This window comes from Alosa sapidissima, chromosome 22 (assembly GCF_018492685.1).
Source record: "Alosa sapidissima isolate fAloSap1 chromosome 22, fAloSap1.pri, whole genome shotgun sequence".
In the NCBI taxonomy this organism is placed as follows: Eukaryota; Metazoa; Chordata; class Actinopteri; order Clupeiformes; family Clupeidae; genus Alosa; species Alosa sapidissima.
Window position 1 is genome coordinate 12,059,458 of NC_055978.1, and position 22,494 is coordinate 12,081,951.

General features: G+C 43.2%; 1 protein-coding gene and 1 long non-coding RNA gene across 2 annotated transcripts in view; both read left to right on the forward strand.

Moving 5' to 3' along the window:
• The first annotated feature begins 7,244 nt into the window (after nt 1–7,244).
• Nucleotides 7,245–22,494, forward strand: part of LOC121697881 (antigen WC1.1-like) — a 41,223-nt gene continuing 25,973 nt past the window's right edge. The window contains exons 1-16 of the mRNA XM_042079669.1: nt 7,245–7,388; nt 7,476–7,784; nt 7,986–8,285; nt 8,401–8,709; nt 8,827–9,132; nt 9,326–9,640; nt 10,025–10,339; nt 10,436–10,750; nt 10,984–11,280; nt 11,404–11,463; nt 11,725–12,042; nt 12,291–12,467; nt 12,722–12,820; nt 13,321–13,392; nt 13,474–13,560; nt 14,828–14,899. Coding sequence (XP_041935603.1) covers nt 7,340–7,388; nt 7,476–7,784; nt 7,986–8,285; nt 8,401–8,709; nt 8,827–9,132; nt 9,326–9,640; nt 10,025–10,339; nt 10,436–10,750; nt 10,984–11,280; nt 11,404–11,463; nt 11,725–12,042; nt 12,291–12,467; nt 12,722–12,820; nt 13,321–13,392; nt 13,474–13,560; nt 14,828–14,899 — 3,400 coding nt within the window. The 5' untranslated portion in view covers nt 7,245–7,339. The remainder of the gene's footprint in view (nt 7,389–7,475; nt 7,785–7,985; nt 8,286–8,400; nt 8,710–8,826; nt 9,133–9,325; nt 9,641–10,024; nt 10,340–10,435; nt 10,751–10,983; nt 11,281–11,403; nt 11,464–11,724; nt 12,043–12,290; nt 12,468–12,721; nt 12,821–13,320; nt 13,393–13,473; nt 13,561–14,827; nt 14,900–22,494) is intronic.
• On the forward strand, nt 18,248–22,440 carry LOC121697004. Its single transcript, XR_006026371.1, has 4 exons — nt 18,248–18,297; nt 20,245–20,325; nt 20,461–20,541; nt 21,523–22,440. It is a non-coding gene; the product is annotated as an uncharacterized LOC121697004 (long non-coding RNA).

Below are 22,494 nucleotides of genomic sequence, written 5' to 3' on the forward strand. Positions count from 1 at the left end.
TGTTGGGTGTGGAGTGTAAGAGATCAGAGTCCACACTGAAGAACTGTCAACACATGGGATGGAGAGACTGGACTGAGCATTCTCATTCCAGGGATGCTGGAGTCATTTGTTCAGGTATGCAGGATCACTCTGTTTTGATATTTGATTTGTTCATTCATTAAATAATATAAAATGAATTTTAGAAAATCCATATTATTAAGCACAATTCTATTGACAAATTATAACAACAGTAATTTCTCCCCCCCCCCCGAACAAGTGAAAGATATCAATGCAAAACTGTGGTGCTATAATCTCCAATATTTTGTGACAGGAAGGTGCTAACCTCTCAATATTTGACATGTTTTTCATGAAATTTCATGAAATTCTGTTTATATGATGTATTACAATAAATGCATGTATGTATATAATACGATCTGCTTAAGCTATTTTAAACATGTGTTATACTTATAGTTTGAAGTTTGACCATTTGCTTACAGCTTAAAACCACATTTGCCCACATCTCCTAAAGTTTAATTTAGCTCACTCAACCAAATGGCTGATAACAGCCAATCAAAATCCAGTAGCCAGTACAAGCTTGTCCCTATATCTTGACATGCCTATGTGATATAAAGGTTCAAAAATCGATATGCTGAATCACTGTCCATTTTTTGGACCAACACACAAACATTCAAACACACACCCACACACACACCCACATACATACACACACCCACACACACACATACGCACATGCGCACGCACGCACACCGGCACACAGCACGCACGGATGCACACACACACACACACACACACACACACACACACACACACACACACACACACACACACACACACATGCATACAGTCAGTTCTCACAAATTTGTATAGAGAAAATGTAAGTGAGTGTTCTGACTGCCATACCAATGAACCTGGCTCTTTGGTGTAGCAATCAAGCTGCAGACTTAGTCCCCTGGAGACCTGTTCAATGAGTGAGCCGAGTGACCCCCGAATAGGTTGACCCCTGTGTGAGGGAGCTGAGAGATGGGTGAAGCACTAGTATGTGAGTGTGGGGCACCCTGGGATGGGAGAAATACGACTGGTGGATCCGTGAGAGACGCCTCTTCCCAAAGTGGGGGGGTAATGTGATGGAGTGCCATTTTAATGAGCCTGGCTCTATGGCGATGCGGTCAAGCTGCAGCTAGTAACCCAGGGTCGAGGCCAAATGGGGTGACTGCCCTCTCCCTTCTCTCTAAGTGCAAGCAAGGACAAACACAAGAACACGCAAAGATACACACATGCAGGTCTCTTTGATTGCATATATGTAAACTGATGGCATCTTAGGACACCCACAGAGAGCACCCACATTCATATCTAACATGTATTGTTTATGCTTGGCACATGTTGATAAAGTTTGAAGTTTACATCAGTGTCCTCACATGAACCTCAGTTGGAGTGCCCAGGCTGTCTAAATCCAAGTCCTGCTCTGGGAGACCACAATCACTTCATAGGGAGATCAGACACACAGTGTGTGGTGCACAAAAAAGGGTTGATACATTTTTTAAGTTGCCAATTATTTTGGTTCAGTTCTTTCAGTGATCACTTACAATGTTTAAAGAAATATGACATTTGACACAAGGACTTAACAGTTGAAAAGGGTTTACAAAGCAATCAGTATTTAAAATGATTTCCTCTTGAAGGCCTACAGGAATCCTGTATTGCATCTCTTACACATGAACACATTTTCTAGAAATGTACCTTAGTTTATTTTTTCAATGCCAGAAAAATGAATGAGTAAATCTGATATTGTACTGTACATTTATGTAGTGAAAGTACCTTTTAACTTCAGTTTCATGGGTAGTGATACAAATAATATGAAACCTAATTTAAATCAATGTTTTCTTTTAAAATCAACCCATATTTTCCCTTGATTAACAAATGGTATCACTACTGTTCTGGAAGTTAGTTTGCTCTAAAATTAAAAAAAAAAATGTTTAATAGATCCAATTCCTGCTCTAGGAGAGGAGAGCTGCTTCACAATATGACCTGGGCCACGTGTCATGCTGCTTTTGACAGACAGGATGCAGAGGTTGTGTGTCGTCAGCTGGGCTGTGGGGCTCCTATAGAGGTGCTGAGAGCAGCTGCATTTGGAGAGGGAGAGGACAAAGTGTGTGACCCATCTTAGACCTACAGCGTCTTTTGAAACAATGCCATTCAGAATGATTACTCAGTGTCCAGTTCAGGACAACTGGTGTCTTCTAGTGCTCACATACATTCCTAGAGCGCCACTTGGCGGCCAATCTCAGTCACTCCAGCCAGCTGGGCTTATGGGTGAAATGATCAAAGTGCTCTCTTTTGGTCACTCAGAGGCTGGAATGTCTTGGGCTCAACCTCAACCCCAAGCATGTGATAGCCAATCTGACACTGTTACGATGTGCTGTCTGTGCACTCAGTTTGGCATAGTGGGGAAGGCCTACCAGTTTCTCTTTGTTTCAGCCCTGGACCCTTTGATGGATTTGAGCACTCCCCGTTTTGGATTTACTTTGTGTTTGGCTCTGTGATGGAGTGGCATCAGTACGGTTGAGTATGCGCTCTGAATGCCACACCAATAAGCCTGGCTGCTAAGCTGCAGATCTAGTACTCTGGAGACCTGGGTTCGAGGCCCGATGGGGTCACTGTTCTGTGACTTAAACTGGTGTCCTCTTGCATTGCATCCACCATTAGGTCACCACGGTATCGCACACACTTACTGTAGGTTGGGGTCTCTGGTCTGGACAACCAAAGACTGCTAGGCTTACTGGCCGTCACAAGCTGCTCAGATTGAGAGTGTTGGATCACACTGTCACACTGGCTTTCCCCAGAGACACTTAGCACTGGTGTGAACCTGAACAGGGGGAACTGTTGATTAGCAGCGACCCCAGACAGCTCCCTCCACAGCTGGAGGACCATGTAAGAGGACAGGAGTGTCAGTGGTGTGTGAACGAGCCTCCACATCAACACACTAGAGCTATACGGAGTGTTTCTTGCTCTGAAACACCTATGCCCCCCGACTGTAAGTAGTAGTCATGTAGTCATGTCTGAATCAAAGCAGACAACACAGCGACGGTGGCGTTCATGAACCACCAGGGTGTCTTATGCTGCCTTCAGCTCTGCCATCTGATGAGGAGACTGTTGTTGTGGGCACGCACACATCTCTGGTCACCATGTGCAATTCATTTATCTGGTGCACAGAACGTTGGCGTGATCTTGCAGTCTAGAAGCTGCTCGCAACTGTCACAGTGGTGTCTGAACACAGACATGCCTGAACATCGAACGCACTTCGATGCTGGACAAGTTAACAAGCACACACCTGACCGCAAACGCTCCTCATGCCTTTCCCCAACTCACACCCATCTCAGCTCTGCCAGAGAGAGTGCAGTCAGAGGGCCACTCAATCATACCTATCACCCTGCGCTGGCCGACCCAAACCTGGATGTTGGACCTCAGGTTAATGCTGCACAGCCATTCTTGGTAGCTGCTGAGGGACGTCCTGACGCAGGTGCAGGGCTTGATATGACACCAGGCGCCCAAGAGCTGCGGTTACTGCCTGGTCCCTGAATAGGTGAGGCTGCTGAGTACTGGGCTACCCCCTTCAGGCATTGAAACTATTCAGAGTGCAAGAGAGCCATCTACACATTCTCTCTACTCTTTGAAGTGGCAGGTGTCTGACTAACTGATTCACCAGTGTCACAAGAGCTTCAACTGACTATGGAGCCTGTCGGCAATGCATCGTCAGCACCACTTCATCACCTGCCTAGCAGGTTACCACTGCTCAACTAAAATGGCCCCAAGAGTAGCCTGGACGTTACGAGCCTGTCAGGACTCTGCTTGCTCCTTGTCGTCTGCTTCCACCAAACACGCCATCCACAGCTGAGCTCCAGACACACGTCAGTAGGCTGCTTGTGCTAGACTGTTAGCTTGTGGTCATGACTGCTAACCATGTGTGGGGCACCCTGATAACAATTATCACGTCATATTATCAGGGCTCTACCTATTCTGTTGCATCGACTCGATGAGATCGCCCACCACAGCCCAACACTAGGGACATGTCAGTAGTCTGCTTGTGCTAGGTTGTCAATTTGTGCTCATGACTGCCAACCATGTGTACGATGTGCCCTGGTGGTGAGTCTGGTGGAGAATTTGATCACTTCAGAATGTAAATGAGGACTGGTTGTTCTCGGTGTGGCTATTTACAGTATGTGAAGTAGCCCGCCAAAAAAACTCCTAAAACTTTTGGTTAGAAATTGGTTCAGAATGGTCACATTATCCGAGAGTCAAGTCAAGTCAAGTCAATTTTATTTTTATAGCGCATTTAACATGCACAGAGTGCAACACAAAGCGCTCCACAAAACAAGACACATAACAAAAAGACAAAAGATGCCAGACTTAGTCCAACTCAGTCCAATGGCAATGACATGGCGCACAGTTGCGTCTTCAGAACAACCCGGAGGATCCAATGTTAACATGCCTTCTGTGAGTGACGTTAGTAGGCCTACTTGCAGACTGCAGTCTAGAGATTACTGGAAGCATAGAAGCTAACCGTCTGAAGTCATTGGCGATCCCGCAGATCAGCAACTCGGTGGACCCCCGACAGACAGCCTGATGCTCAGAGAGACTGCAGAGCTCCCCAACGTCAACGGTAGTTTCGAACGTTAGTAGCTGCTAGCTAAAAAGCTAGTCTGCTCAATCCAGACACAGTTAACGTTAGATGGCAGCTTGCAGGTCAGCAGCAGCTCGGCGGCCACGGCAGATCCCTCGCAGAGTAGGCCCAGGTCCAGCTGTCCCGATAAAACTCGACCAGACAGTGAAGTGCAGCACCGTTCATGGATGGATGGATGGAAAGATGTCAGTCCAGGGCAAAAGCTAGTTCTAGCCATAGCAAGCTCCCAATGGACCAACGACATCAGCCGACTTGGAAGCAGTAAAAGGGACTAAGCTTAACACGACAACTATTGAAAATTACATAAATGAAGAGATAATACATTTAACTCTACAAAACAATACAAAAAATGAACATGACATTACATAAAATTACGAACATTACATAAAAACAAACAAAAACATGATGCCAGACGGAGCGGCGTGTCTCGCCAGCGTCCCCGTAACCTAGCAACCTGTGAGAAAGAGTGACCTCCCATTTTTTTAACGTCTGGTGTTCTCCTTCAAAGAACCGAATATATATTCATAAACTTCAAGCTAACTTAAACTTGGGGTTATTTTGGTTGGGGTCAACACTTTGGCCTAACATCATTCTTCATAGTATTTATTTATTTATCCTTCAGAATATATTCCAGTGTTCAACAATAAGTAAAAAACAGATTAGTGTTTTTGCATAATCTTGTTTCACTTTGTATATCATATTTGTATAGCACTTTGTGACCCTTGTGTTGGAAAAGTTTTATAAATGTTACTTAGATGCTTTCTTTTTTAATCATTTCAGCACTATGAAAAAGGGAATAGTGTGCTGGTTATCGACCATAAATAAAAACAAAGTCAAACCCAAGCATCAACAGAAAAGGGCACCAGAGTAACAGAGATTCGTACCAAAAAGGAGTTGATTGATTTCTCATCTCCCCAACAATTATTTCACTTACACTGACATTTAATGCAAATGTGACAGAGATAATTGGAGAAGAATAACAAGTGACTGGGTTTTAAAAGTTGAAAATGATTGACAAAGAAACTAAATCATAATGGTATTGATTTTCTCTGAAGGACTACAGGGCCACTTAATGTACATACTGTACATGTATTAGGTCTCTCAGACATGAACACATCACAATGAGCAGCAACAGGCTTGAGACTTGTCATCTGATTTCTAATACATAAAGAGAAATGTAAGTGTTTGCAGCATGTCAAATGTGATCACTTTATAATGATTCTGTACTGTATATTTTATAAACTCACTAAACTCCCTTATCTGTCAAAATGGAACAGCCAGATCCACAGGAGTACAGGCATGAAATTATAGGGTCTTAAATTGTGTAAAGAAATTGAAGATCTTAAATAGGTGTAAAGAAATTGAAGATCACTAGTCACTAGAAGTAAATCACCAGTCACTAAGGACTACTCAGCTGGTTACACAGCCTGTGATAGCAAGTGTTTATTGTTGGTGCCTTTTAGTCTGTGTAGATTTGCCCATTATTGCCTACATGCTTGCCTAGATCAAATTGGCAAGCATTTCTGTCTTTACTCTTAGTTTCTACACTTTTTGTCTGTTATGTGCCAGTTTAGGGGTTAGACACGCAACAAAAGAGTTGAGGTTGAAAACCTCCAAAAAGGCGGAGGAACGAAATATCAGTCAAATTTTTGAAGTGTTTATTTACACAAAAGTGGATAGATAATAATAAGAATAAAAAATAACAAAAAGTATTAGCTCAGAAATCTTAAGAACAAACATAAACAAAGGTAATGAAGTAGAAAGTAGAATGAAGTAGAAACATAATTCGAAAGCAAGGCCAAGCCAGCCTCTCACTCTGGCTGGCAACGACGGCAAAAGCTGCTGGGCGGAGCATGACAAGCGAAAGAGCACAGCAAACAAAGCTTATCCTCCGACATGGGGAACAGCGCCCCCTTTATACAGCAGCGCCCCCTTTATACAGCTGCGTATCCAATCACCACGGCAGGAGCAGAATTGGCAGTTAGCGCTACCAATAGCCAGGAAATCCTGCAGCACAGCTCACAGACAGGACAGAACAGAGTCGGGCAAAGCAACACAAACACACACACACACACGGTAAACAAACAACCTCAGAACAAGCCATAAACAATTCCAACCAATTGACAAAGTGTATGTAAGGGCGGGGCACACTTTCATTGGCTGCTCAGTACAAATATTAACAACCTATTGCAAAACTTTTTTTTAAGCCAGACTTTTCTGTAATTAAACTTTATTATCATGAAAGAATGTATGATATCACTGTGAAGCCTCATGTAAATAACACATGGTTTATTTTTTTCTGTCAAACTCAGCTCACCTTGTGCCTAGACTGGCTGATGGTACCAGCTACTGTTTGGGAAGACTTCAGTTGTTATAAGTAGACATTATTATTGTAAATATACTCAAATTACAGGAGTCCAACTGGTGGGCCGTTCTCACTGCTCTGGAAGAGTGGAGCTGCTTCATAAGGAGACCAGACACACTGTATGCAGTACCACATTTGACCAGCAGGATGCAGAAGTTGTGTGTCGACAGCTGGACTGTGGGGCTCCTGTAGAGGTGCTGGGAGCAGCTGCATTTGGAGAGGGAGAGGGCCAGGTGTGGTCAGAGGAGATCCAGTGTGAAGGCAACGAGACTCAGATTCACCTCTGTCCAACATTCCCTATGAACCACAACTGCACACAAGAGAACGATATAGGACTGATCTGCGGAGGTACAAATAAAATATGATATTGGATTCATGATAACAGACCCATATTTATGCACCCTCAATACATTATCATCTCTTTGACCCCTCTAGCCGCCTTGAGGTTGGTAAATGGCAGCAGTCGCTGTTCTGGAAGAGTTGAAGTTCCACACAGAGGACAGTGGGGCACAGTATGTGATAACGGATGGGACCTGCGTGATGCTGCAGTGGTGTGTAGAGAGCTGGGCTGTGGAGAGGCTGTAGAAGCTCTCAAAGGTGCTCAGTTTGGACAGGGCTCAGGAGAAATTTGGATGAGTGATGTGGAGTGTGTGGGGTCTGAGTCAACAGTGAAGGACTGCAGCGCACAAAGATGGGGTGCAGAAAACTGTGGTCATCATCAGGATGCAGGAGTCATCTGCTCAGGTGGGCTAACTGAAAGCATTGATAATTTAGTTAATCACAGGCCTTATTACACCTGCCCATTATCATAATATGACTACATTTTTAGAAATATGCCAGTGTGTGACGTGATAGGGTCATTTGAATGAACCTATTCAGATGACATTTAAATATGCGTGCTATTTATAAGTAGACATTATTATTGTAAATATACTCAAATTACAGGAGTCCAACTGGTGGGCCGTTCTCACTGCTCTGGAAGAGTGGAGCTGCTTCATAAGGAGACCAGACACACTGTATGCAGTACCACATTTGACCAGCAGGATGCAGAGGTTGTGTGTCGACAGCTGGGCTGTGGGGCTCCTGTAGAGGTGCTGGGAGCAGCTGCATTTGGAGAGGGAGAGGGCCAGATGTGGTCAGAGGAGATCCAGTGTGGAGGCAACGAGACTCAGATTCAACTCTGCCCCACATCCCCTGTCAACCACAACTGCTCACACAAGCACGATGTTGGATTGGTTTGTAAAGGTAATCTAAGAGAAAAATGTTAAATGCTACCCTATATTATGTAATTATTACTTCATTGGATATTTCAAGAAGCCAGTAAACCATTGGGTGTGTCACTGATTTCTCAATTCCATAGATCCTGTTAAGTTGGTAGACGGTGGCAGTCGCTGCTCTGGGAGAGTGGAGGTTTATCATGAGGCTGAGTGGGGCACAGTGTGTGATGCTTATTGGGACCAAGTTGATACAGCAGTTGTGTGTAAACAGCTGGACTGTGGTGATGCTGTAGATTCCCTGTCAGATGCCCACTTTGGAGTGGGAGCAGGGAGAGTCTTGATGGCTGAGGTTGGCTGTGTGGGATGGGAGACCAGACTGAAGTCCTGTTCTCGTAAGAGATTGGGTGAGCACACATGCCTGCCTAAAGACAGTGTTGGAGTCATCTGCTCAGGTAAGGTGAACACGTGGCTGCAGTGTTATTATGGAAATACCCAATCCATTATTTAGGTGATTAGTATTATGTATGAGTTTGGTTGCACAATGCAAAGTTCTAATTATTTCCACACAGAGCACAGAGCTCCCAGGCTAGTGAACGGTTCCCACCAGTGTTCTGGGAGAGTGGAGGTGGAACATGGGAACACCTGGGGAACAGTGTGCACATTTGGCTGGCAGGATGCAGAGGTTGTGTGTCGACAGCTGGACTGTGGGACTCCTGTAGAGGTGCTGGGAGCAGCTGCATTTGGAGAGGGAGAGGGCCAGGTGTGGTCAGAGGAGATCCAGTGTGGAGGCAACGAGACTCATATTCAACTCTGCCCAACATCCCCCATGAACCACAACTGCTCACATGATGAGGATGTAGGGTTACTGTGTTCTGGTAGGAGGTCATGTCCTTGGACATTATTAGTTTTATTCTTATTTCCCTTTTTTTCAGAATGATGTATTTTCCTACAATTCTTTTAAGTCTTGAAACAGTTTCTTACATGAAGTGAAAACAACATGGCTTGTCATCGTTTTGCTGCTACAGACTTTTGGTTTACAAAAATCAAGTTCAAGTTCATGCCTTTCAGGATACACTGATGCCAGACTGGCCAATGGCAGTGAGTCCTGCTCAGGCCGAGTGGAGCTCAAGTACCTCGGAGAGTGGGGCACAGTGTGTGATGCATCCTGGGATATGAGGGCCTCCAGCGTGCTCTGCCACCAGTTGAAGTGTGGGAGTGCTGTGGCTGTTGTAGGGGCAGAGTGGTTTGGTGAGGGGAGTGGAAGCATCTGGCCTGATGTGTTTGTGTGTGAGGGGAATGAAACTGGCCTCTTAAGATGTGGAATCTCCTCATGGCGTCGAGCTGCATGCTCCCATAGACAGGATGCTGGAGTGATCTGCTCAGGTGAGCTTATGACAAGACCAGACCGGAAAACTGTAGTTTATTTTTTAATGTATCAAAATAAAAGTAAAATTCAGGGCAGAAAGTCAGTATAATGTAGGGGTTTTAATTAGTGAAAAGAAATAGAAATATAATAGAAATATAATATAATAGCTTTGCATCAGAGTACATTAATATCAGTGTATAATGAATGGTTTATTGGCTGACAAAAAAATGTAGACACCCATAGACAAAATGCTGGAGTATCATATGAGCATATGTAACCACCTCTGGGGAGAAAATATCAGGAATGGGAAATTCTACAGTATTCATGTATTACGGCAACTTACAGGGGATGACAACTGTGTATGCATATAAACTGTATATTAAACTGAAGAAGTTTTGCAGGTTCCTCCCTCTCCCAGTACAATGGGACGGTGCGCTTGTCTGGAGAGAGGCGGTGTGAGGGAGCGGTGGAGGTTTACGTCAGTCAGAGGTGGAGGAGAGTTATGCTGGAGTCCTGGAATCAGTCTGTAGCCTCCGTGGTGTGCAGACAGCTGGCCTGCGGTTCTGCTGTTAGGTTCTTTGGTTCTACTGACACAGAGGGCGATGGGTGTGTCTCGGGGATCCATTGTTCTGGACGTGAGCCTCATCTGGGTAGCTGCAGCTTTCCACAGATACTAAACTGTACTTCTAGCCAGCAGGTGACCATCGTCTGTTCAGGTTTGTACATTGCAAAGTCTACCAGAGTTCCTACAGCACGTCTATAGATAAAACTCTTTTTCTAGTATTTTCATGCATCTCTTTTCCCCATATCAGGCCCTCAGCCAGTCAGGTTGACAGGATCTGGAGGAGACTGTGCTGGCAGGCTGGAGGTTCTCCACAATGGCTCGTGGGGGACTGTGTGTGATGACTCCTGGGACATGCAGGACGCCCAGGTAGTGTGCAGACAGCTGCAGTGTGGCACAGCCCTCAGTGCTGAGGTCCCTGCATCTGTTCCCCCAGGACATCTGCCCATCTGGCTGAGCGAGGTGAACTGCACAGGAGACGAGACGAGCCTGTGGGAGTGTCCCCCAGCAGAGTGGGGGCGGCACGACTGCTCACACAAAGAGGATGTGCAGGTCATGTGCTCAGGTACAAACACCTTTAGGCTGCTCACCGAGATACATCTTTACCTTTAAGATTAAACAGTAGCTGAAAAATGTATATATTTTACATCACTGAATTATTCATCAGTGTGTGCTTGAAATTAAAGAGGAGTGTCAGTTTGTTTGGATGGAGCAGTTACATTTTTCAGGTTAATCTTTCTGTTTAAGAGTTGTGTTACGGTCATAGAATAACTTTCATATCTGTTGTCTTTCCCACAGAGTTCATTCAGCTGAGACAAAACACAGAGCGCCATGGACCGTGTAAAGGTGTAATAGAGTTGTACTACAACGATACCTGGGGGCACATATGCTTCAGTGACATGAACAAAAACACAGGCTCAGTCATTTGCCATCAGTTAGGCTGTGGAGGTTTTATAAAGACCCATTCAGAGACGGCAATTAACACCAAGAGACTGAGCCCTCCACAGTGTAGGAAGCACGATACACACCTTGAGCAGTGCAAACCTTTTCAATGGGATACAGCCTGCAGGAAGGTTACTGATCTAGAGTGTAAAGGTCAGTATTGGTACCTCCTAAAGTTATGATGTAATGATATTATTATTATTATATTATTATTATTCAAATGGTAAGCAGTTGTGTAGTATGTGGACATTTTTTTTAATTTTCTTTTTACTTCAGACACAGGAACTGAAACAAATGTTCCTATCATAGACAAAGAGTCAGTTAAGGAATGTCCAGGTGAGATCAATGCTGTTGGTTTTTTTCTATAGACACTTTAAAACTCGGCGGTTTGTGCGTGTGTGTACGGTATGTGCGTAAATGTGTGAGTGTGTGTACGTGTGTGTGCAAGTGTGTGTGTGTGTGTGGGTATGTGTGTGTGAACGCATTTGTGTGCATATGTGCATGTTTGAGTATGTGTGTGTGTGTGTGTATGTGTGTGTGTGTGTGTGTGTGTGTGTGTGTGTGTGTTGTGTGTTCATAATATCTCTCCTCTTCCAGTGTCTCCAGAGCTGAGGCTGGTGGGGAGTCCCACTCGCTGCTCAGGGAGGGTGGAGGTGCTCCTGCAGGGAGAGTGGGGGACGGTGTGTGATGACTCCTGGGACAAGAGGGACGCCCAGGTGGTCTGCAGGCAGCTGGACTGTGGGGAGCCCGTTGATGAAGGGGGGGAGCAGGGCCCATTTGGAAGGGGAGGCGGCCCCATCTGGCTGGACGAGGTGAACTGCACCGGCCATGAGCACCACCTGTGGGAGTGCTGCCGCGCCCCTCTGAATCAGAGTGACTGCATCCATAAGGAGGACGCCTGGGTCACCTGCACAGGTGAGGGAGCACTCAGATGATGTAACTACCTCAGCAAAGACAAAAGATATTGTACATGAGGTGCAGGGAAAAACAAGTGAGGGAGCAACAGATGACCTCAGAACGTTTTCAGTGATTATACTTTGACATTGTAACTGACTCCTAAAAGACACTAAAAACAGATGATACACAGATGAAGAGATAACATACTTTATGATATAAATACCTTATGCATTTTAATGCAGATGAGTTTATTTTGCTCTCTCCAGGGCCTCCACCTCCCACCACCCGTCCTCCAGTCACCTCTGGGAGAACCACAGGGCCTCCATGTGAGCCTGAAGGGCTTCCTGTCTCTCCAGCGGCTGCAGCCACTCTGGGGCTCCTGATCCTGCTGCTGCTGGGCTCACTGGCGGTGCTGGTGGGGCAGAACAGGGCACTCAGGAGAGGTGCTGCAACAACTTCATTGTTTCATCAATAAGTGTTTTTCACTTGATTTCTGCTTTATTGTGCCGTGTATGTTTGTCTTGAAATCAATTTCAAATTCTGTATCGGTTTGACAATGCATGCATTTGTTATGCATGTGTAAATTAAGCCTTAATGCCATCAAATGTACAACATTAATTTTAATCAATGCTTTAATTCATGAGTGTATATTAAATATTATCATGGGGGTCGGTACTTTACTATTCCTATCCTGCAGCTCTCTCCAAAAGGAAACACGTGGAACTGAGTGAAGCTGTCTATGAGGAGCTGGATCTCAGACTGACCACAGCCGGCTCCTCCAGAGGTCGTCATAGAGGTGAGAGGTCATCAGCCTGGGTGTACGTATACGTTTATATATATATATATATAAAAAAACATATCACACACTGAGGGAACAAACACACTATTGGCAGAATGCCTGAATTAGTTTTCGGGTCTGTGAAAAAAAAATGTTTTGAGTTTTGAGCAGGTGCTGCTGCCCTACTGATAAGAATCATTAGTGAGAGTTGGAGTGAAAATCATTAGCGCTTCGTGTCGTAAGATCAGAAGCCGTAAACCACACCGGCTACACAGCTGCATCAAAACAAAGTACAGGAGCGTATGGGAAAGGGGAGGGGAATCATAACTGCCAAACCATAGTGTGCAGTCGTGGTGTTTGCAAGTAGGCTACATGAGGAAATGTAATCGACTGCACGATTTAATGTGTTGTTGGTCTTTGTTTTATCATGTCCCTACAAATGTGTAAACCAGTACACTGTATGGCTATGTTTGTTTAGGTCAATGAATGTAACAAAGCTTGTATTTTCCTTCTGACAGCACGCGGCCTATCTGATGCTCAAAATTCCTGGTACGAAGACGTGCAGGAGGATGAAAGGCGACCCATCTCAGGTAGGGGGAAGAGAGGGGGGGGGCTGCTGGCTTTTTGACAGGCTGTCGATGTCGGATACTGATTTCTCTTTACTTTTGTAGTTGCTTCTCTGAGAGAGCCAACGGTGGAGTACTATGATGATGTCACTGCTGATGACAACGAGACCAACCTCGATGATATGTTGACAGGTTTGTGGCTCCTCTGATGGGCTTAAAATATACTGTAGTTCTGATCAGTGCTAGTAATAGGGCTATAACTTCTACTACTACTATGTTGTTATTTTGATGTATTACCCCTAACTAGTCTAAATGGGTTGGCAACAGGAGCAGCCCACCAGCAATAGCCCATAATTTCGCCCGTCTGATTATTCTGGTAGTTCGATTTTTTAAATAATTTTCATTTCATAATATCGATTTACACATAGCCGATTCATACAGCGGGCGCGGGTGCTTAACCAGATATGATAAATAACACCAGAACACGGACAACACGGTAGGATTCTGCTGCTCTGTGCATTCTGTCAGCGCTTCACTTTTGCGCTGCCCTGCGTCTATCTTGAGCGGATAGGCCACCTCGAAGGTGCCGCTTCTCGTAGACGGTGTGTCTGATATTATATTCCTTGCAAATAGCGACAACTTCGTTGCAGATCAGACTCACGGTCTTTGTATTTGTAAAACCTGGTAAAATGAACTAAACGTTTTCTTTCCATTCCTCTGTAGGTTATAGGCTCATTTTCGCTGTCAACTTTCCTCTTTAAACTTTTTGGCAAAGACATTCTCTCTCTGTTAAATTCAAGCTAATTTTATAGAATTATGTATTAGGCTATCTTATGAACAATTATTCGGATAACCGCCTTTATTAATAAACTGTTAAGTTAGGTTACGTGAACACATGCGAGGGTATCACACTCATCAAGCTGTCGCTTGCCAGGCGTATTGATATCTTACCTTGAACTCATCTAGAGCCCCTAACACACCCACAATATATCAATGCGCTAAACTATAGCGCCATTAAACACATTTAGTGTAGGTAAATAATAAATGTTGTATGTCAGGAGGTGGGTCAACCAAGTATTTAAGAATACAGGTAAGATACTATATCCAAAGCCTAATTAGAATAAGTTTAGCTCCGTGTTAAGCAGTCCATCATTGCCAAACTAGGCTACATTTATTAAGCTATTCATAACATTGAAAGGTGAGATAAAACAGAGTTCACTAAGAGTATTTTATCACTCAAGTAGACCATCAATGGGCCAATGCTTTTTCGCGAGTTAGGCTACTTTTTTACATTCGCCATGCAACTGCGTGTAGACAATCCACCGAAGCGTGTTTTAAAATTGAATGTGGCCCGCGGCCAAAGTACTTGCCGACCCCTGATGAAGTTTTGCATTACATATATTGGATTTCATATTATTATATTGTCATTCATAAATAAAAGATGTTTTGTTTGGTTCAGGAGAGACGAAGACAGAGGAGTACGATGATGTGGATGATGTCACGAATGTGGAGAAGTCGTCTGAGGTGACTGGTGAGTGAGATCAAACAGAGACCGAGGCAGTAAGTTGCTCGTCAGTAAAAGGAGAGCAAATTCACACAAAACGCACAAATATTTATAACAATCATTAACAAATGTCGTTGCATGTTGTTTTTGACGATACCAGTAACAATTTGCACACGGTAGCGTTTTTTTTTTTTTTGCTAAGCATTTTTAGAAATCGGGATATTGCATGTATCTTAAATTTCTTTGTTTTGGCAACTTTTTTATTGGAGCCTAAACGACTGTCCAACCATCATTCCACAGACTACATAGAGAACACAGGATATGATGACGTGGGAGACAGTGATGAGGAACTCATATCAGGTAGGCATCAGTGTTGCGCGGTCACTGGCGATGGTAATGCAGGGGCTTATCTGGGATTCAGCCCATTGGCCTCGACCAATGAGGGGCCTCCTAATAATAATAATGATAATCAATCATATTAAACGGCCGTGTCCGTATTCGCTGCGTCAGTCATAGCCTACTCTGGAGCTAGCCTAATTGAGCACATCGCACTGCTCTACAATGACATCCATGCAGAGGCCCCCTTTGTCATCTCTTCTAAAGTGTAACAAAATTTAACAAAACTTAATAAATTCCAATGGGTGTGTAGAGGAGCTATAACCTGGCATAGCCAGATGAATTTCGCTCCGCCTAGCTCCACTCATCCATCTGCAACCAATCCATTGAAGTGTTGCTTCAGAAGGCTGGGCCTAATCAAAAAATGCTTGCATATGATTGAATAAGCCACTTGTCCGTCATCTATTGACGTGCTACTTCAACCACTCACATCGAAGCCAACCCGTGACGCTAATAACAGACTCACAGTCACTTCTACGCTATGTCACATCTATGAAACTCCCGCCCTGCGTCACTCACTAAACTGATCCGGGTTGAATGAGTAACTTGAGTCACTTGAGTCAGCATTGCTAAATCGCAAAGAAATTCAGTCCTACGTTCAAGCAATGCAGTGGGGTGCTTCATTTCGTTAAGTGCCTTCTCATGTTGGATGTGGATCCTCCATGATTTGAAACCAGGTTTTTGCAGTACTTGCATTTAGCCTTTAGAGTTTTGCTCTCCTGGTCAAAGTGCATCCAAACATTGTTCATCTTTTTGGTGCTCATGTTCAGAAACTTTGATCTTATTGACAGAGAGGGTAGCCTATATTATAATAATTAATTATTTGTTGTTGTTTTGTTAACATTAGAAAAGTTTGCCTAGGTCTAATGCTACTCTGCTACAATGTTTATTACCACTACTATATACTAATAGTAGGCTACTAGGAATCTATTCTAATAGGCTGCTAATACTAGGCAACTAATATTATTATTAATCATAGCTATACTGTTAGGTAGCCTAATATAATATGATATAATATAATATAATATAATATAATATAATATAATATAAAATAGCCTAATATAATAGCATCAAAACCTCCACCCACTCACGGGAAAGAAAGCAGTTTGAGCCAGACTGTTTATTTATTGTCTTAACCTAGCCTAAGCAATTGACTTTCACAGACATAGAAACAGGAACGTAGAAATGCCCTGCAGTGAATAAATTATTATTATTGTTATTATTATTATTACTATTACTACTACTACTACTACTATTCTCATTAGGCCTATCATTATTATCACCTTAACACGAGTAGAAATTAGGCTACTCGCTCGTCTACAGATCCACTCATGACAATGTAGCCGGCTGATTCGACTGACTCGCACTCATAACAACATAACGTAACCGGTCCGCCCGGCTGATCCAAATGACCCAGGTAGGCTAGCCTACTCAAGCAACTCCATACAGAGCTTGCAATGTTTCAGACTGTCTTCGCGACCTAATTGCATTTTAAAGTAGGCTATGCGTGCAGAATATATGTTATTTCAGAAGTGAAAGCATGGCTTTTGTTGTGGATTTTCTTTTAACCTTGACGAGGATTTACTCGCTCCTCTAAAGATCCACTCATGACAACGTAGCCGGCTGATTCGGCTGACTAGCACTCATAACAACAACGTAACCGGCCCGCCTGGCTGATCCGACTGACCCAGGTAGGCTAGCCTACTCTCCATACAGAGCTTGCAATGTTTTGGACTGTCTTCGTGACCTAATTGCATTTTAAAGTAGGCTATGCGTGCAGAACATATGTTATTTCAGAAGTGAAAGCATGGCTTTTGTTGTGGGTTTGCTTTTCACCTTGACGAGGAGTTACTCGCTCCTCTAAAGATCCACTCATGACAACGTAGCCGGCTGATTCGGCTGACTCGCACTCATAACAACATAACGTAACCGGCCCGCCCCGCTGATCCGACTGACTCAGGTAGGCTATAGCCTACTCAAGCAACTCCATACAGAGCTTGCAATGTTTCGGACTGTCTTTGCGACCTAATTGCATTTTATAGTAGGCTATGCGTGCAGAACATATGTTATTTCAGAAGTGAAAGCATGGCTTTTGTTGTGGATTTGTTTTTCACCTTGACGAGGAGTTACTCGCTGCTCTAAAGATCCACTCATGACAACGTAGCCGGCTGATTCGGCTGACTTGCACTCATAACAACGTAAACGGCCTGCCCGGCTGATTCAACTGACCCGGGTAGATACTCAAGCAGCTCCATGAGCGTGCAGTTCGGACTGTCTGCACGACCTAATTGCATTTTAATATGCTACATCTATACACCAAATCTAATTATGTCTAGGCTACATGCAGAACATTGAATGTTATTTCAGAAGTGAAAGAATGGCGTTTGTTGTGGAATTGCTTTTCACCTCGAGGAGGAGCTAGCCTACTCGCTCTCGCAGAACCACTCATGACAATAGCCAGCTGATTCGACTGATTCGTACTCAACGTAGCCTAACCGGCCGGCTGATCCGACTATTATACCCGGATTGCTACTCAGCCGCTCCAATCTGAGTCCCATGGTCTGCGAGTCTGCAATGTTTCCGGCTCTGCGGGAAGATAACCAGTTATCTCGGACTGCCTGCTCACTCAGTTGCTTGAGTTGATTTGTGGAGTTGTGGTTGCCTACGAAATTGTTACATTTTTGGCAGCTATGATGGCTAGGGCTAAGAGGCTAGCTAATGTTGCAAGAGGTTTGTGTGTGGCGCTGTTTATCGTTTTAGATTGAATTGTAGTAGGACTCAACTGATCCGAGTTAATGATACTAGAGACTCGCGACTCATGGGTTAATTTAAAGACACGGGTGAAAGATCCGAGTGAGTCACGACTCGAACACCTTTACTGGCTAGGGTCAGGTTAGAGGAGCTAGAGGAGAGGCTGAAACTGAATGACAAACTTGCAAACTCTGGAGATAACGTGGGTTGGATTGAAGCAACGATAAACGAATGACGTGGATTCCTGTAACTGTCCATGAAAACAGAAGGCATAGCAGGTAAATATCGTAGCAAATAGCCTGGCAAATTTCACTTGTCTCACTGGAGTGAACGCAGAACATGGGCTGTTGCGCAAAGAAACGAATTAGTGATTAGCATCTCCCTTCACCAAAAGCTAACCCATTCGCACAAATAATAGCCTATGTTATGTTTTCTCCATTGTTAACGTGAGATATGTCTCCATGTATTGTAGTATAGTGATAATGCATAAGGTAGCCAATGTTCACGTCACATGAGCCAGCATTTCTGTAGGCTAAAAGTATTTATGTCACTCCCAAGCTGCGTTAAAATGGTGTGTTAAGTGGACAGAATTTCAAAAAACCTCCTGGGGAACACCCCGACACGACAAACACATGCACTTTTGAAAAGCTTGAAACGTCCATATGTGTAGCCTAACGCATCTTTTAACTTAGCCAGCCAGTGTTGTAAGAGTTCAACGCTTGTGTTCGTGCAGTAGGCTAGCCTTTTTGATAAGCGATGTCGGCTGACGTGATTAAGGAGGGCTTTCTGTTCCTGTTTATGTAAAGGTTTTACATAGGCTCAATAATGATAAGCTACACTGCATGTTATAGGCTATATGGGGGGGGGGGGGGGGCTTAAAAACATATAGCCCAGGGGCCTCAGGTGGTATTAAGGCGCCCCTGTGCGCGGTCTGCCCGAAATTAAGCGGTCGCCCGCGGTTATGAGTCATAAACAAAATATTTTAATGATATTCGGGTCATTTGCGGGCGGGTCAGTTAACATTAATTAAAAATATATTTTCTACAAATAGACCTAGGCCTACTTAAAATATCACGAGAAGGCTGGCATCAATACAGTAAAGCATCAATACAGTAAAAGTTCTTAAAGAAGATGACAGTAAGTTATGGTCTATGTAGGCCTACTTCTTGAAGCCATTTAAAAGTATGACAGCCAAAACGGGCAGCCTGCAGGAATAAATGTTATGGCACAGACTACACATCCTATGTATAGGTTCGCGCATGCATAAAAGTTACAGTTCGTTGTGTTTGTGACTTTAAACAGTGGATGTGCTTTAGTAAAGCTTTGTGCTTCATTCAGCATTATAAACCAGTTCTTACGCTAACGTTTTGACAAGCAATGTATCTCTCTAGCCTACCTTGCCTCACCATTTCTGTTTTCGAAAGAAAGATGCATGTCCATGGCCTTCAAATCTTATCCTAGTGTTCTAATCCTTGGTGGTTGCGTGCGTGCTTGCGCTCTTATTCTCATTCTCTCTCCTACGCAAACATTATGTTCTGCATGCCTAAATAAATTAGTTTGTTTGACAGAAATGGCCTACTGTCACACTGCATGCAGACTATAACCAAAAGCACACATTTTGTAAATAAGCGGGTCGGATCGCGAGTCGGGTATAATTTTGTCCTAATTAATATTCGCGGTCCGAGTTGATTAAAATATCGGGCGACCGCGGGCCGCTTGTGACCAAACCCGCGCAACACTGGTAGGCATGCGATGAGAGCAGGCCCTGGATCAGTGGTAGCCTACTGACTGTTATTCCATTATGCCATGTAGAACTGATAGAACTTGATGTAGAACTGATAGAACCTGATGTAGAACTTGATGTAGAGCTCAAATGAGAGTTATACAACAATTAGTTCCAGTCAAACTATTTAATAATTCTGATTGGATGAGATGCATTACACAGTGGGGGTATCCCTGGACATCTCCACTTGTTTCTAATCACTCAGAAGTTTCCATTAATTCAAAAAGAGAGAGCAGTGATTTCATAATGGCATATTTGACAGTTATTGAGGGAGAAAATGGAGTAAATAAAGTAGGGTGGCTTCAATTTAGCTGGATCAGTGGGGCTGGCAGTGTTATTCTGTTAGCCTATGCCATGTATAACATGCAGCTGAAACAAGAGAAGACATAGAGCCAGTGGCTGGTGGAGTTGGATGATTTAATGAGAGGATTTCTGTCAACAGAGTCTTTGAGAGAGAAGGGGCTGGAGGATTATGACGACATCACCACTGATGACAATGCCGCTAAAATGACTAAAGATGACTGTACGTATCAGCATTTTATACGTTTATTATGCCATACCATATTCACAGATTAAATACACACATGAAAAATGTGATGTTTTGGTTCCAGTCTTTCTTAATCAGCATGGCTGTTGAATGTTTGTCTAATATAAGCAGTGGAGGAGACAAAGCATGCCAATGAAAAAGAACAGGAGTATGATGACATCACCAATGAAGACAACCTTCAATTTCCATCAGGTATCACAGGGATGATGACAGCAGACCAAGCTCAAGAGTATGATGGTGTCATCACTGTGGGGTGTACTACGAATCTCGATTAGTGGGTTAGCGAGGTATGTTGCGCTCAAAGCCAGGCTATGCTGTGACACGAAAGTGGATCTGTTTTAGTGTCGCTGTATCACCATGGTATCTTATGCTGTCAACCAAACCTGGTCGGGAGGAGGTTATGTGCTAAGTTATAGCTCAAATCGTGTAATCTACCGCACACTGACCAATCAATTGTCTTAAAAAAGGAAGTTATCTCACGTGTAGGATTCTGTCATATATCTTACAGGTGGAGCTCCGCCTCTACTAACATTTTGGATCTCGAATGCGCTTTAATAGTGCTGTGCGTGCAAATATCCCACTATGGACGTGCATACCATACAACAACTGATGACAATTGATTTATTTGATGTTATAGGTTAGACACAAAAAATTACCGCAGTGTAGATTAAGCTATCGCTCATGAATGCGGAAGTAATTGTTTTTAAATAGAGGCGGTCTTGTGTGTCTCCACGTTACACGATTGGCCAAAGTCATCCCAACACCGAGGACGCGCACATATCTGAGCTGAAAGCCTAGTTTGACAAATATATCACATAACTAGTATCACTTAACGTATACCCCTGAGTCAAGGCTTTGTCAAGCCTCGATATGTCTACATAGACTATGTCTAACGTGCTTCGTAGTATACCCCACTGGTGAGTCCATTGTCCAGTTAAATGTATTCTTTTTGTTGTTGTTGTTGTTGTTGTTGGGTTTACTTTAATACAATACTTAACATTTTAAGATTTCAACTGCTTCATATCTATTGCTTAATTTTCTGTCACTCAATTTGTATCTAATGTTATTGGAAAAATATACTTATTAAATGCCTTAGATATTACTGTAAATAAATTAACACAAAATCCTTGATTTCAGTATTGATCAGTATACATTTTTGTTTTGATTGGTCAGTGGTATGAGTGACTGTTGTTGCTAGGGATTGATTATGATGATGTCGGGGCGGAGTCTGAGGAGTGACACATGAAGATATCAGCAGAGCAGAGGACTCTCATCAGCTGTGGTAGACTGGAGTTCCTAGCTTATTGATGAGATGCCAAATATATTTGATAGCTTATGACAAAGTATGTGAAATGCTTATTTTTACAATGGATATTTTGTAGGTTTTATAATGCCATTTTTATTCCAAAAATTGATTTTTATGTTTTTTATTGTGTGATTTTTAGGCCATGTACTTTTGTGTTTTTTCTTGCAAATAACATTCATATTCAGCTAAAAGTGTTAAACTTACAGTAAAACATTAAAAAAAACCTCAAAATTGTTTGCTGTGAGCAGTAATAATTTCACCATTTCTTTGAATAACAAAGACTTGTAAGCAAGCAATAGCATGAGGAATACAATTATCAGTGAATAATTTTTCTGCTTTGTAGATTTTCTTTGACATTTAACATTGATGCATTTTAAGCATATATTGCATATTAATCAGTGTGTAACACATTCCTAACTACCATTACACTGTTTTTGTACTATGAGTCAATTTGGCAGCTGAGACACCCCTGAGTAAATCAAGATTAGCAGAGCAGAAGTAAGCCAATGCCGTCTCCCTTACTAAAACACTGTTGTAACAAGCTCTTATGAGCAAGAAAATATCTAATACTCACAGCTTCCCATCTCCATGCTAATATTTGATTGGATGACATTGGATGATATGTTTTCTGTGTGTATCTTGACTGAACAAATTCCTTAGTTGGTTGTATGAACCCCCTACAGGCCGAAATGTGCAATTGTCAAAAACCTTTGAAAGCCAAAGACATGTAAAATGCTTCTGGACCTGTGATGTAAACCTGATAAATAAACAGTATTCTTCAATAATGCTGCAGTTTACACACTTACTCTATTTCTGAGCCTTTCTATAGTTGATTATGT